Here is an 18,551-nt window from a genome sequence, read left to right as displayed (position 1 = left end):
TCAAACACAACCTTAAAATTCTTTTTTATTTCCAAATCTCTCTTTTAAATCCCTGATTCAAACTCAAACACAATCTTAAAATTCTTTTTCAAGAAACTCATAAAAAACTCTTTAAAAAAATGTTGTACCATTTTTGTTGCACACAAATCTTTGTTTTTCAACAACAATGTATAATTGTTCTAATAAGTTCTTTGAATATATTTTTGTTGCGGCCCATTTTCTTACAAATTCCTTACGTTTCTGTTTAGATCATGAATTTAAATAGAGATTTGGAAAGCGAAAAGAAAATGAAAAAAAAAAAAATAAATTATATGCCATTCACATTTGTCTTATCTTTTGCCTTAATGTTTTCAAATCCAAATTCAACCTTAAGGTTTTGTTTTTTTTAATAATGCACACTTGAAAATTTTCAAATTACAAAATTCAATCCCTTCAAAGACAACCCATTCCAGGAAATAGACAGATGAAGTTGTAGTCAATTTTAACATCAACTCCTATAGTTTACAAATTTGTTAATACTTTGAAGAAAATCAGTGCTTAAGAAAGCAGAATTGTGTCTTTCTAGGAAAGATATTTTTAATCCAATAATTTCTGTTTAAAGGTTCGAAGTGGGAATCCTGGATTTGTTCTTTAAAATTTTTAATATATAATGAAAATTGTTAATCACACTGATTAGTCAGTTGATTGAGTGTGTCACTTATGAGTCAATTAAATAAAAGACAAAAAGACAAAAAAAAAAGCTATGTAATATAGTTTAGAAGAAGAAAAGGCCTAAAAGGAGCTATCATACATGAACTGTAAGAATTTGGATTTTGAGAGAGTAATTTGAGCTTGGTAGGCTTAATTTGGAACTCACTTTGCTAATGTAAACTATTCATATTTTAAGATTCGTCAAGCAGAATATTCATACAAAAAAATTAAGATGATCGAATATCGATATTTATATATTTAAATCACATTTGTATTACAAAAGATGGATGATTTTTCTTCAACTTATATTTGTCATTTTTTTTTTTAAACAAATGTGATTCAAACATATAAATACAGATATTCGACCGTCCTAATTTTTTGTATAAAATATTCTACTCACCAAGTCCTAAAAAATGAACGATTCGGATCAAAGAAATTGACCCCAAAATGAACCCACTAAACCCAACTTCTCTATCAAGTTTGATGACTAACTTGATAGAATCCAAACCCTCATCTAAAAATGTAAAAGAAAAAGAAAAAGCAAACGGCAGAGAGAAGAGCAAAGCATATCATTGTTAGAGTATCTTTATTTCTAAAGCTAAAAGTGGTCAACCTTAAATATAAGGTTGTAGCTACATGGCATCAATAAGTCGCCAGTTGTGGAGCACAGTACAATTCATTGAAGAAAATAATTAGAAATAGTATATCTCTCCTTACAGTTATAAATCAAAGACATTTTAACAATCTTGTTTTATATTGATTATGAAACATTCTCCTACCACAATCGAATGAACAACAAATGTAATTTTTTAAATTAAGTTATACACCATGAACATAGAAAGATCTTCAACTTTGTCTAGTTATAACCTCGCGGAAGGAGAACGGTGAGCCCAACAGAGACTGCAAAGACAAGTATTAACAGTCCAGTGAAGTTTACAATTAGTGCCTCTTGGCCGCGATGAAGCTTTAAGAAATGGAATTTCTCCATCAAACCGGTCTCAGCTGTCAAAATTGCCATGAAGAAGATGACAAGCCCAAAGAATACGTGCCATGGTGCGAGCCTAGACCTTGCCCCTGTTTCTGCTTTAGGATAGCAGAAGGAGAAGAACCCAAGGAGCCACTGTCAACCATTTGGAAGCCTTAAGTTAGTTTGCAAAGTTCAACCATCTCAAGACTTGAAAAAAAGAAGGGTAAATTAATTTGACACCCCTGAGGTTTATATTTATTACAATTTTTTCTCTCACTTTTTGAAAATTACGTCCATTTCCTGAGGTTTAAAGTTTTATTACAGATTACTCCTTCAGTTAGTTGATTGTTAAGTCAACTAACAGATTTTGTTGATGCTAGCAATTTAATTTTTTAAATACCAATTTTGCTCTCATTGGGTAAATTTACATTGACACTCCTTACATTTTAGAAATTATAATTCCCTCACCAAGATTTAAAGTAACATTACCAATTGCCCCATCGATTAGTATTAGTTGAAAAAAAAATTAATTGAAAAAAAATTTTGTTAGTTAAATTTTTAAATTTCCGTTTAAAAACTAACGTAAATTCATTTTTTGAATTTACGTTTTTTTCTTAAATTTACAAACTGAGACAGCCATTTATAAACCAAAAAAAATTATCAAATAAGTTTTTATGACAGTTTTTTAAGTTTTTGTAAATATAAATTGAAAACTGAAGATGAAATGGTTACCAAATATGTTTCAGATGGTAAAAATGTCGTAAAATTAATAAATAATTAAATAAGTTACCAACGTAAGAAATTACTTATCAAAAGATTCTTAGGTTATGTATGGTTTGATTTTTAGAATTTTTTTTAAAACTTAAAAATTAATTTGGTTAAAAAATAAAAAATAAAAAATAATTGTCATTTTTATATAATTTTGATCTTTTAAGTGGTTAGAAATAATTTTTTACAAATTAAATATATTTCTTCATATTTATTTTTATTAAATTAGTTTTTTTTTTTAAATGTCAAGGGAGAATCCGTATTAAATTGAAACCTTAGAGAGTGTCAATGTAATTTACCCTTTAAAGTATATGTAAAGGTTAAGGGTAAATATGTCACTTTAACTTAAAAGTTAACACATTCAAATAATTACACTGACAGGAGAGTCAGTGTAATTTCTCAAATGTGAGGGAAAGAACTGTAATAAATAAAAATCTCAGGGGATAATTAGTGTAATTTACCCAAAAAAAAGGGGGGAGGGTGATTTAATTTTCAATTTGTCATGGCAATATCACATTACTCCATAATGGAAAAGATATTTTTACAAAAAACTCCATAATGGAAAAGATATTTTTACAAAAAAGTTATAATTATCTGTCACCCGAATGATGTGGCAGGCAGTGGCATTTATACAATCAACAGTCAATTTGTATGATTTTTATATTTGTATACATTACTCTCTATTCATAATTTGGAAGTGCGGGGAGAGTTATCCTTTTGAGAATTGGCAACAAACTATCATACGCCCCCACACACGCGCGCAGACAAAAAAAATAAAAAATAAAAAAAAATCAGAAAAAAAAAACAAACAAACAAACAAGTCTAAGAGAAGATATAGAAGCATATTTGATATATCAAGATTTAAACCCTCAACATATACTTGAAATTTAGGGGGATTAATTACCTGAAGACCAAATAAGCAGATGGTGGACATGCCGATCCATGAGTGCAAGGTATACATGTCTATATTGAAAGTCTCATGGTGATACTTAAACACTGCATAAATCCCCACGATTCCAGCAAGAAGAGCGATGAAATGCAATATAAGATGAACTAGTTTCTGTGCCTTTCTTGTTCCTGGGACTGTCTTGTATGCCATGATAGCTGATTCAAATCATATTCAAGTTACTAGTTCACACTATATATACAGACTACCAGGCCATTGAATTATGGAAATACAATTACATGATATTCCAAACATTCATCATTAAAACCAACCATATATCTCAATCTCATGAAGAGCTTCATTTCCACACTGATTTAACTTTACTCAAAAAATGACAGAGAAGAGTATATTGTTGGGGAATTTTTTCAACTAAGGGAAGCCCACAAAAGTCTTCCCAAAATTCTTCCATTCGTTGAAAGTTCCATGCACTAGACAAGTCTGCATCTTTGGTTTACAACTTTTTTGAGCCAATAATTTCTTGATTAATAATTTGTTTTTGTCAATATTTTAAATTTCTGTAAAAAAAGGAACAAATCTTGAAAAACAGACTTCCCCTGTGAAAGAAAGATCAGAGTGGGAATACATGTTATTTGGCTTTCTTTATTTGCAAAAAATATTCTTGAGTCTTACCTTCTCCAGAAAATATAAGAAACCCAATCACCATAAAAAGTGGGTGCAGCTGCCAAACATAACCAAAATAAAAACATTATCAATGCGAAAATTAAGAAAGAAGATATGAACAAGGCAATAAGCAATGTATGTCAGTGATGTTTAAAGAAGAAATTACATTAAAAATCTTCTGTTTGTCGATGGATTTGAAAGCAAGGCCCTCCCGGAAGTGTAGAAGCCATACAAGCACAAGGGTAATGACCGCTATGGCTACCACATGCGCAAACAAGCTGACTGGTAACGCCGATGTATTAAAGCTAGAACGACTCTTGGATGCCATTTCACAACTGTGAGAGAGAGAGAGAGAGAGAGAGAGAGACTTATAATTTGAGGTTCCTCAAAATCCACAATATAAATAGATTGTGACTATGCAACAACAATTAATTTACTTTGTTTACGACAATAGGACGTAACTATGTGATCAAAATGAGATTAATGTTTTTCCATATATATACAACTTGTGAAGTGTACAAAGAGATGTTTTAGTTTGCACCCAAAGGATATTAACAAAGATAGAATGTTGAAAACTTCCAGGCCGGCTAACCAAACAGTTGTTAAGTCCAATGAAATAGGAGGGTGATGCTATGGTACATTTTGGTGTACCATACATTTAGTTATGAACTTATATGATTTTATATCATAACCTATACCATATTAGTCATAACTATCACCATATTAACTCATAACTTAGTTATATTTAATTATTTATTTATACCATATTACTTCATAACCAGGTCATAACTAAGTTATTAAATAATTTTTCTCTTAAGTTAGGCAACCGGTGTAACAGGTTACCAAACCCAACAGATCAAAGTCAGAAGCCCAACAGTCCCGAAGCCAGTTCTCTGGCTCTTGCTCTTGCTCTTCTCTTCTCCTCCCTCCTCTCTTCCACCATAGCTGGAGCTTCAGCCATTGCTGAAGACCACCAGCCCCGTTGGCGTCGGGACCACCACTCTCTCAGTCGTGTACCAGGTTACCAAACCCAACAGAGCAAAGTCAGAAGTCCAACAGTCCCGAAGCCAGTTGGCCTCCCTCTCTGGGTCGTGCTCTTGCTCTTGCTCTTCTCTTCTCCTCCCTCCTCTCTTCCACCATAGCTGGAGCTTCAGCCATTGCCGAAGACCACCAGCCCCGTTGGCGTCGGGACCACCACTCTCTCAGTCGTGTACCAGGTTACCAAACCCAACAGAGCAAAGTCAGAAGTCCAACAGTCCCGAAGCCAGTTGGCCTCCCTCTCTGGGTCGTGCTCTTGCTCTTGCTCTTCTCTTCTCCTCCCTCCTCTCTTCCACCATAGCTGGAGCTTCAGCCATTGCCGAAGACCACCAGCCCCGTTGGCGTCGGGACCACCACTCTCTCAGTGTAACATCTGTCTTCCTTGCTCTGTTTTTGTGTTATTGAGTTATATGGTTTGAGTTATGCAGATTTTATTATGGTGTGCAGATTTTATTTTTGAGTTATTATGGTGTGTGCAGATTTGAGTTATGATGGATTCATTTTTAGAAGTGTTTAAGAAGTGTTAGTCCCCATTACATGTCTGATATGAACATGGCTTCCCTCCATGTCCATGCTACTTAGTTTGATTGAATTAAATTTACAACCCTCATACCCCTATGGTCCTGGTAATGACCTTAAACTGCCCATCATAGTTTGTCTAGTAAAGATCTTCAAAGGTACAGAAAGATTATGCTATTGCACTAACTTTTTCATAACATGTTTTAATGCAAAGAGAAAATCTTTTCAGTAATTTGACAGGTTCTAGCGAAAATCGAACCAAAACCAATTGTGTGATTGGATTGATGTGAGGATGGAGAAGAAATTGAAAATAAAATGAGAATCTAACAATGTGATCTATTATATTGGTTTTGGTGAGGACTCCCAAAGGCTAAAAGTACATGCACATAGTGATTAGTGGCAGTATGTGGGCATGCATATGTGGTTAGATTTCCATTTTGCTCTATTGGCACGTGCCATCACCAACTAATGATACAATTACATATGGATAGTAAACCCCACTTTTAAGATATTACATCTTTCATACTAATTTAGTAACCGCAACATATACACGGTGCTCTAGACGGTAACATGTCATCGGATGGTGATACTAAGTGTTTATCACCGTTGCATTGAATATGTTTCCTCTCTCTCACAATATCCACACAATAGCCATTAAAGTAACACTAAAAATGATGCATCATTATCACAGTTCAGCAATGTACTGTTTCAAAATGTACCCATCTGGTTACACTCTAATTCGAATTGTGACTTGTCTCTATGTTTGACAGAAATTGTGAAGAGTATAGAAATCTAGGTAAAAGTAGTTATCTCTAAACAATCAAAAATCACCAACGATTATGTTTCACAAATAGTTCGCTGCAAATAATTAACCATGTTTGAGTCTTAAAATGAAAGTAATCACTACACACGTTGGCGTCGGGACCACCACTCTCTCAGTGTAACATCTGTCTTCCTTGCTCTGTTTTTGTGTTTTTGAGTTATATGGTTTGAGTTATGCAGATTTTATTATGGTGTGCAGATTTTAGTGTGTGCAGATTTTATTTTTGAGTTATTATGGTGTGTGCAGATTTGAGTTATGATGGTTTGTGCAGATTTTATTGGATCTTGAATGCTTATTGAGTTATACGGTTTGCAAATTTTATGGTGTTTTATGGGTTGGGGTTTTCAATTTTCCTTTCTTTTGTATTTTCCTCTGCTTTCTCGTTAGCCACACACACACACAGAAGATGTGCGTGAGTGTGTTGAAATCAAAGGTATGATGGAAGAGTCTGACAATAAATAAATTAATTAATTAAAAAATATTATTGTCAATTTTAAAATTTCGACAATATTGAAGTTTTTTTGGCAGTCATGGCAAATCTTTTGTGCATGCTTTAGTTATCTCTTTGGGGTCTTTGTGCATTTTGGACTATTTTTGGATTTTGAATTTGTGAAGCAATTTGTTGAGAGAAAATAATAAGGAAGAGATTTTTGTGAAAAAATTCATTCTCTATTTCATTCACAAATCCCTTTTTTTTTCTTTTTTTTTTGTGAAGATTTTTTTTTTTCTTTTCATTTACAAATCTTTGCACAAATCCTTTTATTTCTTGCAAATTCATGGTATGTTTATGTATGCCTCATATATACTTACATTTACATCACTGTTGCTTTCTTGTTGGTGCAACCCAATTGAATTTGTTGTAGAATCTGCAATGGTTTGTAATTAATGTCCATGAAAAACAAATCATAACATTTTAATATATAATAATAACATACATTTTCGTTCTAATTTTAAAAACGTTACTAATGCATGATGGATAGACACTCGCATGTTTGTGGCTCCCATTTTGTGTGAGATCCATAAACATGTGAGTATTTGTATATCATTATGTGATTTATTTTATATCAATAGTATTTTTTAGTCCTTAATCTTTTGAATAATTTCGTAAAAATCTCAAAACACAAGAATCTTGAAAATTGTTGTGTAGTGAAAAAATAAAAAAGTGAAATGCCAATTAAATATAAGTTTTAAATTTCTTTTCTCTTTTCTATTCTCTTCTCAAATCTTTTCAAAATTTAAAATTCAAACACAACTTAAAAAAAATTAAATTCGCAACAAATGATAGAGAAGGTAGAGAAACAAGGACCTATTTGGGTTGTGGTTGGGAGAGAGCAATTAATGCTTCCTTTCTAATCAGTGGGACAGTCACAGACATCATTCTCAACCAAACATGCACCTCCATGGAAACAGAAAATGTCACCACATGGTGCCCCTGCAAGCTCACAGTGCTCTCCACTATGCCCTGTTTGGCACTGGCATTTATAACTCTCACCCTGAACTATCTCCTCGCAAGCCCCTCCATTTCCACACCAAAATGAGTTAGTCCCATCACACATTGTCATTTCCTCATCACAAAACCTCCCCCTGTTAATCAAAACAATAGAACACAAGAAGTTCCATGATGTTTCAATTCCATGAATCTAATCAACTAAAAAACAATGAGCATCAAGTATAGAGACAAAATTCTTTCTTTAAAAAAAAAACTAATAAAATACAGTACTGACAACACTACATTTATTTTGGATAGAGTCACATTCTATCAAAATAAATGCAATATTAATACTAATAGTATGACATTTATTTTGAAAGGAGTCACACTCTATTAGAATGAATGTGATATAGGCCGCATTTTTTCAATATACTTTTGTATGACAAATTTATGTTTATAACATTATTAATTATATATCATACCAAAAAAGTGCTTGTTGAAGAATTTCAAGATTTTCTTATATTGGTGTTTGGTACATTAATGATTCAAGTTGGTATGAAAACTTCCATTGAAAATCATATGGTTATAAATTGAGAAATAGTTTCAAAAATTGCACAAAATATAGTGTTGGCAGCACTGCATTCATTCTAGATGAAATTATACTAGAATAAACGTAATGTTGGCAATACTACATGTTGTACATTTTTCTATGAAAAAATTGTGTTCGTAGCATTACTTGTTTCTTTTTCTTCTTCTTCCATTTATTTATTTATTTTTTTAAATCTTGCTAAAGAATTTCAATATTTTCTTATAATGGTGTCTAGCACAAGAATGATTTAAGTGTTGTATGAAAACTTCCATTGAAAACCATATATATATATATATATATGAGTTTGAATGAATCAGGCAAGTTAGATTTACCCTTGGAAAGGTCGATCACCATCTAAAATGGTGGAAGGGTCTGGAAGATTGCAAATACAGTAGCCAGTGCTGTTGCATGATCCAGTTTTGCATCTGTCGTCATCACACGGTAGAGCAGCAGCAGCTTTCACAATATTGGTTGATCCAAGAAACAGAGATAGTATAATTAGATACACAACTCCCATGCCAATTGACATTTCAAGAATATGAGAGAGAGAGAGAGAGAGAGAGAGAGAGAGAGAGAGAGAGAGAGAGATTGTGATTGCTTCATCTCATTTTTTGAGATTTGTGTGTAATGAATGTGATAGTCTTTGGATTTAAGCAAGGTGTCAAGAGATAGAGGAAATGGGATTTTTATTTTTTTATTTTTTGGAACCTTACCAAGTAGTAAATCTTATATACCGGTAATTACCTACAAATTACACGTATCAATTAAGACGGATAGAACGCCAAAAGAAGTCAAACTTTAAATGTTTCAATTTTCCAGTTCGTCCTAAGATAAGCCTTTTATTATTTAGTAATACTACATGTTTATTATATTTATAAATATCAAAATGTTGTCTATATTCATTCTATGCAAGGACTCACAATACGGCAATTCAATCTCAACCCTTCCTTTATAATCCGAGCAACTTTCTTACCACAATTTCTGAGATAGGAAAATCACCTATGTTTCAATGCAGAAACTGAGGCTGAGCTTCTAAGTACATGCACTTTGTTTCTTTTCTTTTCTTTTCTTTTACTTGAATTCAAACATAAAATAAGCTAAACTTCTTCTTGAATTTTTTAACTTCTGCACAGACCAATCTATAGATATATGGAAAAGTATTATTAACTTCTTCTTGAATTTTTTTTTTCCTCTCTCAGCTTTTGCCTTCATCAGAGCTCCCGTGGATCACTCTGACCACTCTTACCGTTGTTCACTCCGGCTGCGACATCACTTCGGCTGCTCGACATCCTGCTCGGTTAGTTTAGAAAATATTCAACACACTACTATACTTCTATAATTAGTTCTCTATACTGGTATAAGACAGTATATAATCCTTGAAGCTAAGCTTCTATATAATTCTTGAAGCATATTGATATTAACTACCCCTATTTGGCTCCCATTTTTTTCTTCGGTTTTTAATTTTAGTAAATTTTATATGCAAACATATATATAGGTTGCTAATATAACAGGTATGGATCCAAATTCATTAAATCTACATTTCAAGCTCCTACTGTATCATCCCAAATAGATAGATAAAAGATGTATATCTGGAGGGATTGTAAGCACTTTGTACAAACTTCATTTCCTTCCACCATCAATCTACTTAGTGACAAGTAACAAAGGGTGTAATAGAGATTACATTTTCCCCTCCCCTTATCAGACTACATTTTCATGTCCTAAATACACTAGGAAATTGGCATTTCAAAAAAATCAAAATCAGTTCTCAATTCAATTTCCAATAAAACTGCAGAAAATTGGGTATCTTATATGATTTCACAATTCTTATTTTTCTTTTCAATCATCTTCTTAACAACAAACAAATCATTTTTTGTATTGTAAAACAAAATGGTAAATGAAGGACCAACCTCAAAATGAACCAACCAATTGTTAATTCCTGCTCCAAACCCCTTATCAAGATGGTAAGCCGGGGGAGACCCATCCAAACAAACTGCACAATATCAGAATCCCAACAAATTGCTTTCCTAAACATTTATAATTTTCAAGTGCTTTATGTGGTTCAAGCCATCCCCAAACCCATGCAGAGAATAAAAAAAAAATTAGCAAGATAAAATATGGGAAAGTGAACCACAACATAGCTAAAACCAAAGCAAGTAAAACCAGTTAATAAAGATATTCAACCTTCTGACTGTATACCTAAAGTGAGACTTGAAGGAGCAAAGGAGCTATACATAACCATGACATCGTTTTTTATTTTTTTTCTACAATAGTCCCAAAAATAAAATAAAAAACAATGTCGTTTTTATTATCAATTCGTATGGTGCCAAAATATTTGGCTCCTTTTTGCGACAAAAAAATTTCCTTACCAAATTACAAATTTTGTCCAAAAAAATTAACTTCTTTAATCTATTTTTTATGCTAATGTGACCTAAGCTACTGGGGTATCATTTTTTGTTTATGATTAGAATTTTTTTTAGTGTCTTTCCTTTTTACATTGGAAACATAGTCTTTGTTAACTACATTATTATAAAACAAATCCATTCATGTGTGCATGTCGTGCATTTGATGAATGTACTATAACCTTTAAGATTTTTGTTTGTTTGTTTTTTTTCCTAATCAAAGATATTATGAGTTTATTTTTCTTGTCTTTCTTTACAAGGAATTCTGATTGAAGCCTAATGGATAAGCCGACTGATCCTCCAAAGCGCCCGATCACTCCATTCATTTTCTTTTGGTATTTCGTTAATATCTATTTGTATGTAGTTATATATTTTCCATTATACGAATTCTTATATTCATTTTCATATGTTTATAGCCAAGAACAATCAATGGAGTTAAAAAAAACCCAAATGAAAGTAGACGTGAAGGTAAGTGCAACGTATTCTTGTTGTTTGTAGTATTCCTTTTGTACTTGTAAGCTTGTATGTAATTGTTCATATGATTTTATGCATGTAATGTAGGATATTGGGGACAAATGGAATCAACTTCCTGAAGAAGAAAAAAATAAGTATATACAAATGGGAAAGCTGCAATCTGAACAATATGCCCAATTAAAAACTGTGGTCCAACAAAAGCCTCCAAAAGTAAAAATTCAAACCCGAATTGAGCTTACATCAATTTGTAAGATTATTAGAAGGTTGGACAAAGCACAACAACAAGCAGTGAGTGACATGGGGTTTCATGGCATCCTAAGCCTTAGGTGCACGCACATAGATCATGACTTGTGTCATTGGTTAGTTCAGAACTTTGATCCTTCAACTCATTCATTGAATGTCCACGGTCTTCGAATGCTTCTCACCGTAGAAGATGTTCATGAGTTGATGGGATTACCTTCCAATGGTCTACCTGTGAAGTTAACAGAGTCCGTTGATGAAATTACAAACCTATGTGATGAAATTGCGATGAAGAATAAATTTGTTCCGCTCACATCTTTGAAATCTTATCTGCTTGAAACAAAAGATGCTGGAACTGAATTTAAAAGGAAATTTGTCTTATACATCATTGGAGCCCTCTTGTGCCCCACCACAAAGGCAGGCGTACACCAATCATTCATTAAAATGGTTAAAAATGTTGAGTCCATCAGTCAATTCAATTGGGCAAAGCACACCCTTGATTTTCTTGTCGACCGCATTGCCATTGCCAAGGTCAAAGAGCGGTCTGCTATGTGCGGCTGTTTGCTTCTTCTAATGGTACTTCCCCTTGATGTGTAATTATTTCATCTATTATTTTTTATTGTATATTGTCTAACACACATTAAAATGACTTCTTTTTTTGATTTTTTTTCCCATGTAGTTATTTTACTTGGAACAATTTGCTCGCAAAAGGGAGTTGGTGGCTACTTCCAACTCCATTCCTCGCTTATCCTATTGGGGCAATTCAGAAATTAAGCAGGGTTTGAATCAAATTAAAGCTTTGGGAGGATATTTAAATGTTGAGGTAAATATTTACAACACATGACTTTTTATAATTATAGCTCAATTTACATTACACCTGTGACATTAACAAGTTATTGTATATCTGTGAATAGGTGGCTTTGCCTAACATTGGTGAAAAGTCCAATGCAGTAACTCTTAGCCAGGGAAGAATTGACAAGAATGATGACTCCCGATTGGCTAAAGTTGAGAAACAAGTCATTGAAATTCATGCCCTTTTGGTCCAAGGCCACAAGGACACAAGGCAAGATGAGGATGACAAACGTCTAACCAAAGTGGAGAATCAAGTTGAAAAAATTCTTGAGTTGTTAGAAAAACACATGCCAGTTGATGGAGAACAAGTTAAAACACCACCAACCAAACTACTTGCGGAGCAGCGACTGGTCAAAATGGAGAACCAAGTTGGTCAAATTCTTGAGTTGTTAGAACGATGCATTCCAGTTGATGGTGGAAATGTTAAAACACCACCAAGCAAACTACATGAGGAGCATCGAATTGACATTGAAATGGTTGGTCTCGATGATAGTGGTATCGAAAAGGTTGCAGCCAATTCCCCGAAGTTTGTAGATGAGGATGAGATAAGGAATATGAATGACAAAAAACCAATGGAAACTTTGCATTTGAGAAAAACAAAACCAATCCTCACACCACCAAATGCAAAGGCAGTTGCAAAGAAACGAGCCAAATTAGTTGGTGGGAAAGCATTAAATAATGAACAACTTTCTATTCCACAAAAGGGGAGATTGCGCGCAAAAAAGAGCGATACAAAGGCAGTCGAAATGAATGCTGTAACAATGTCATCATCATGTAGTGTTGTTCGTGGTCCTCAGACTCGAGGGACCCAGAATTGCAAAGCCAGTCAGTGGTTGCGTACACCTTTTGTGAAATTTGATGTAAAGAAGAAAAGACCACAGTTGAAGCCATCGTCAACTGACAACAACATTGACAATAATATTCATGACAATCTCGATGAAGTAAACTAAATGATTGTGTCTCAAAACATATTTGATATATGTGTAACAAATAGTGCTTGTTTCTTACTTTTCTTTTACTTGTATCAGCTATTTGATAATTTACTTGATCAACTTGGGGGTAATGTTGTTCCTGAAATCCCAAAGGTTTGGAACTAACTATTATAGTATTTTTTGTATATGTGGTTATTTTGCGCTAACATACACTAACCAAGCTTGATTTGTTTTATGCACTATTCTTCTCAATACCTTTACAAGTCATCCGTGCCTTTGCCAGACCCATTAAATGACTATGACAGTCTCGTTCTACGATATGCATTTGATGAATCTCTTTCAGAAGGGTACAATTTGACTACCTTTAACTTGTTATGTATGAAGTACTATACCTTTTAACTCACATAGTTATCCATGTGCCAGGGAATATCTTGTACGAATGAAACTGCACTACGTGGAAGTACAATCTGCCACACGGAAGGAATTGTGGTCCTTGAAACCATATCAGTGGATATCCTCGTGTGTAAGACTTTTCTCCTTCTCCTATTTTATTTGCTACCATTCCATCATCCAAGTCACTTTACTTTGCCTATTCATAAATTTCATATATTTTGCACTGCAGATTATAAATCTTATTGTTGTGAAATTGACAAATAAACAAAGGAAAAAGTTTCCAAATAAGGATCACAAGGTTTGGTACTTTCCGACCCATGTATCGGTAAGTATTAGCCATACCTAAAGACTTTTTTTATTTAGGCACAAGTTATTTATATGTTAAAATTGAATATGCAGCAAAAGATTTTGTGTCAACCTTCTGATGACACAATGAAAGATATAGTAGAAGATTATTTTGGAATTTACAGATACACTGGCCCCCTTCATGCTTGTGAGGAGGTAACATGATAAAATACTACTATTACCCAATTTCCAAATTTACCATGCACAATAACATTTGATCCATGTTATGTATTTATTTATTTTTTGCATGTACATTCGACGTTATATTTTTAGATTTACATGCCCTTCAACCATAGAGAAAACCACTGGTTGTGCTTGAATGTAAACATGGAAAAACGGGTTGCCTATCTATTCGACTCCAGCAGATGTATTGGCACCGATGAGGATCGAAAAAATCAAGCTACATTATTGGTAATAGAATAACCATTATGATACCCCACTTGTATCCACTTTTTTGTTTCTTGATCATGTACCTTACTACCTACCACCAACAGGTACAATCATTGCATAAGCTGCTTCAATATGCGCATGGAGAAGATTACGCTCAAGATGTTAGTTCGTTTGCATTTCAATGGTTGGAAGACATGCCACGCCAAGACAACAAGTAATACACTACATTATCGTTCTTGATTTTTAAATAAGCATTAATGTTATAATCTCTAAGTTCGTTGACTCTATTGTTACAACTACACTCATTCCTATAGCTATGATTGTGGTCTTTTCGTCATCAAATATATGCAAGGGAAACCTTTGCCTTCAGGTGTAATCAAGGTACTTACATTTATACCCAACTGTCCACTTATCAGTATCTTATGTTTTATGAAGACTAATTTTATAATGTGTGATGTTTTTACGTACTCACTACTTTTGGCATGTAGTTTGACTATTTGCATAGGGCTCGCTTGTTACTTGATCTTGTGATATACAAGCATAATTCAGCTCCTATTGTTGGTGATATCGCACAATATAAAGCTGGTGATGCTCTATTCTTTTTTATTTTTCATAAGTTCGTACAATCAATGACGTTATCGCATTTCTTAAACTCGTGAACTTTGAGTTTATAACTCAACCTTTGTTATAAAATTATATTCTCAAGTGTGCTACCTTGTGCAGAACTCAGAGCTAGGGGTGAATTGAAATGGAAGTAGAGGCTATACGACTTTTGTGATCCTGAAAGAAGGAAAGATAGTGGATAAGGTTGTGGGAGCGAACAAAGACGACTTTGATTTTAATTGATGTATTTAAAATTTGAACATGAATTGTTTCTATTCTTGGGTATGCAATGCATTTTTTTTTTTAATTTTTAATTTGAACATGAATTTTGCTTTCAAGCTTTAGTTTATTTATTAATTTAATATACATCAATTATTAGTTCTTAATAATCGTTTATGACAGGTATAAATATCTATCGCTATATTTAAATGTCAAGCTTAGCACAATTAAAAAGAAAAGAAAAGGCTATGGCAGCGTTTTTTAAACGTCCCTATATCCCAGCCCCAACGGTTGGATTTTTAAAATGTATAAATATCTATGACGGCGTTTCAAAAGCGTCGCTAAATATCATAGTGACGTCATAGTACCGTTAGGGTAGGACATTGGGCGGCGTTTATTTTTCATGATTTCAAAAATAAAACTAATCATTTTTACTATTATGCAAAAACAGTTTTGAAAATTTCAAATAACAACATTAAAGTTTCTTATAAAAAGTATACTTCAAAAAAAAAAAAAAATGTTGTTCGTTTTCGTTTTTTCTATTTTCAAGAATACAAAACATTAAAATAAAACAATACCAAAGTGTTTTAGCTTGTGTCTATTCATTTTTCTCTAGGAACCATGCAAGAAAAATAATGTTTTGAAAAATTCCTATGCATTCTTCCTTGAAACCCAACTAGGTTGCAAACGAACCGAATCAAAATTTTCAATGTTTAAGCTCGTTTATTAAGAATTAGTCGAACTCGAGCTTGAGCAAGTTTTAGTCGAGCTTCAAAAATCGAACTCAAGCTCAGCTCGTCAAATATTTGTTGAACTCGAGCTCGCTCAATTACATAAACGAGCCAAGTTCAAACTCGAACTTAAAAATGAATTAAATTTAAATTAATTTACTTATTAAAATTAAAAAAATACAAAATTATTATTAAAATATATAATAATACTTATATTAATAATAAATTTCAATTCGTTAGCAACCCTAAACCCAGCCCAACCAAACCCCAGTAAGAAATTTTTGCTTCTCATTTATTTTTTTTAAAATTAACTTTTTCCTTTCCTTAACAAATTCAAGAACCAAAAAAGATATCACAATTCAGGCTTCTCTAATTTTCCGTGGCTATATTATCTCAATCACTTCACAAAATAATTATATGTATCCCATACCTAAAATAAACGTAAAAGAGATAAAATATGGATAACAAAAACACATTTAAAAAATTCCCAGTCAAGAGTAAATTCAGATACTTCGCAAAATCTGCTGTCAAGAATGGCAGAGGCAGCTACTTCTATAAATTAGAACAATACAGTGTGTGATACCAAATGACAATTTGGTCATTTTCAAGAGAATATTTTATGGGAAAAAACGATCAAATAATGACCTTCAATTTTCTATATGCACTTGCTGTTGTGCATTTGCTTCGAAAATGAGCAAAAACACTAAACAAAATGGCTTTATAGCCTTTGCTAGTGCAACTGTGGTCTAAAATTTATATTAAAACCTTACACATATATACATCTTAAAGAATTCATCCATCAACGATATTAAAACCACACACATATATACATCTTGAAGTGTCTTTTGATGAACCTGGACGGAAGATCAACAATATTGAAAAGCAAGTTACTATTGCAAGGCAGTGTAGGATTTCTTACAACCTCATTTGGTGAATGATAATTCCTTACAAAATTCTTTCTTCAAGGAAAAAAGGAAGTGTGCATACAAAATATGAACTTCCATACAGCAAAACAAATATCCATCAACCATCATTTAAGAGTATTTATACAAAATACTAACAGATTTAAGTCCTCAAAAAAAAATTTAAAAAAAATCTTAGTTTAGCTTCCAATATCACCCGCTCGATCATATCAACTATTACCCACAGCAACACCTGCAGAAACAAATTATATTGTCGTTAAGGTTTGTTCACTTGAAATCTATGATTCAAATCATAACAAATTGAATTTTGATATATTGGTCATTACACACTCTTTTGTCATTTTCTGGTCGTAAATTATTTATTTCCATAATCAAGTTGTAAACATCATAATCAGTTATGACATCTAAATGTTCTAGCTAAAATCTATCTTGGCATATCAACAAATTAGAATTAAGCAGCCACACATAAAATTTGCAAAGCAAATGTAAACAAAATGAACATAATTTGAACTGAAAAGATGCCATAAAAGTAATTACCTAGATACAAAATACTAACAGATGAACACACTCTTTTTTTCTTAAGACTTCAATAAAAGATTATTTTGGAAAACAAGGAATAATTCATTATGAATTAAGACCCATTTTCTAGTAAGAACCTTTGTTGCCTGCATTGTTCGCGTGTCTTTCCTAATGCTAAATCCCACAACTTTGACTTATGCTCCTTGTATAAGTTAAGATCTATTCTTCAATATCACGGAACGTCTTTTTGTCTTAAGACTTCAATAAAAGATTGTTTTGGAAAACAAGGAATAATTCATTGTGAATTAAGACCTAAGAAACTTCGGAATTCTGGACTAAATCAATGGAAAAACTGGTTAAAAGGTCATTATCAATACCATTTATCTCAAATTAGATGGTCTAGATTAATAGCAGGAAAATGGAAAAATAGAATCAATCAATGTCGTACAATTCAAAATCAATATTTAAACAAAGAGAATTCATAAAAAAAAGACCTATTAATTCATTACAAAAAACAAAACGACTACGAAGTATATTCATTACCAAATCAAAATGAGAATTTTCAAAAATACTATAGATATAATCTTTCATCTTATAGATCTATTAATTATGAAAATAAGAGGGACCCATATATTTATGGATCACCATTCCAAGTAAATAAGAATCAAGAGAGTTCTTATAATTACAACACACATAAACATAGGGGCAAATTTTTTGATCACCATTCCAAGTAAATAACAAATTTTAAAATTCGCCAAAGTTATCAAAGCAAGTTATAACAATCAACTGTTCAGCTTGTGATGTATTTGCCCTAGAGTTCTTTCTTTTCAAACATGTACATTTCTCTGCTCCCTCAAAATTATGTTTATTTTTGTCGTGGGTGGGAAGCAAAAGTATCAATTCAGAATTTCCAGACATTTACATGTCATTCAACAAATTTGAGTTCAACCAAAAATGAATTCAATCTCTCTCTTGTGACATCATCTCCCTCTAAAAAAAAGACAGTACACTCGCAAGTATCCTACTATCAATTAAAATAAACAAACAAAATAAAAGCACACCTGCCAGTGCCCTACTATCAATTAAAATAAACAAATAAATAAAAAAGACAACACAAATAAATAAAATAGCACACCCGCCA

General features: G+C 32.6%; 2 protein-coding genes and 3 long non-coding RNA genes across 7 annotated transcripts in view; 4 read left to right on the top strand and 1 right to left on the bottom strand.

Annotated features, from left to right (window-relative positions):
* Positions 1-1,259: 1,259 nt before the first annotated feature.
* The window catches only part of LOC114280241 (putative ascorbate-specific transmembrane electron transporter 1), a 35,359-nt gene continuing 18,067 nt past the window's right edge, over positions 1,260-18,551 (bottom strand). For all 3 annotated transcript variants that reach the window (XM_082870542.1, XM_082870543.1, XM_028222593.2), the window contains 4 exons: positions 4,159-4,327; positions 4,002-4,050; positions 3,330-3,529; positions 1,260-1,810 (listed from right to left, as the gene is read on the bottom strand). In XM_082870542.1, the coding sequence (XP_082726668.1) occupies positions 1,547-1,810; positions 3,330-3,529; positions 4,002-4,050; positions 4,159-4,320 (675 nt within the window). In that variant the 5' untranslated portion in view covers positions 4,321-4,327 and the 3' untranslated portion in view covers positions 1,260-1,546. The remainder of the gene's footprint in view (positions 1,811-3,329; positions 3,530-4,001; positions 4,051-4,158; positions 4,328-18,551) is intronic.
* On the top strand, positions 9,426-11,537 carry LOC145791013 (uncharacterized). The gene is made up of 4 exons (XR_014330594.1): positions 9,426-9,687; positions 11,050-11,124; positions 11,206-11,257; positions 11,351-11,537. It is a non-coding gene; the product is annotated as an uncharacterized LOC145791013 (long non-coding RNA).
* LOC145791904 (uncharacterized) lies at positions 11,561-13,886 on the top strand. Its single transcript, XM_082872364.1, has 7 exons — positions 11,561-12,079; positions 12,183-12,326; positions 12,418-13,296; positions 13,384-13,440; positions 13,552-13,634; positions 13,711-13,810; positions 13,863-13,886. The coding sequence occupies exons 1-7, from the start codon at positions 11,561-11,563 to the stop codon at positions 13,884-13,886; spliced, it is 1,806 nt and encodes a 601-aa protein (XP_082728490.1).
* Positions 13,908-14,563, top strand: LOC145790288 (uncharacterized). Its single transcript, XR_014328972.1, has 4 exons — positions 13,908-14,005; positions 14,080-14,181; positions 14,299-14,436; positions 14,520-14,563. It is a non-coding gene; the product is annotated as an uncharacterized LOC145790288 (long non-coding RNA).
* On the top strand, positions 14,570-15,890 carry LOC145790287 (uncharacterized). Its single transcript, XR_014328971.1, has 4 exons — positions 14,570-14,629; positions 14,730-14,796; positions 14,904-15,000; positions 15,139-15,890. It is a non-coding gene; the product is annotated as an uncharacterized LOC145790287 (long non-coding RNA).

The sequence above is a fragment of the Camellia sinensis genome, chromosome 5, assembly GCF_055761805.1.
Source record: "Camellia sinensis isolate YWXY chromosome 5, ASM5576180v1, whole genome shotgun sequence".
NCBI classification, from domain to species: Eukaryota; Viridiplantae; Streptophyta; class Magnoliopsida; order Ericales; family Theaceae; genus Camellia; species Camellia sinensis.
The sequence above is the reverse complement of the archived record's forward strand: the minus strand, read 5'-3'. Positions and strand labels throughout refer to the sequence as shown.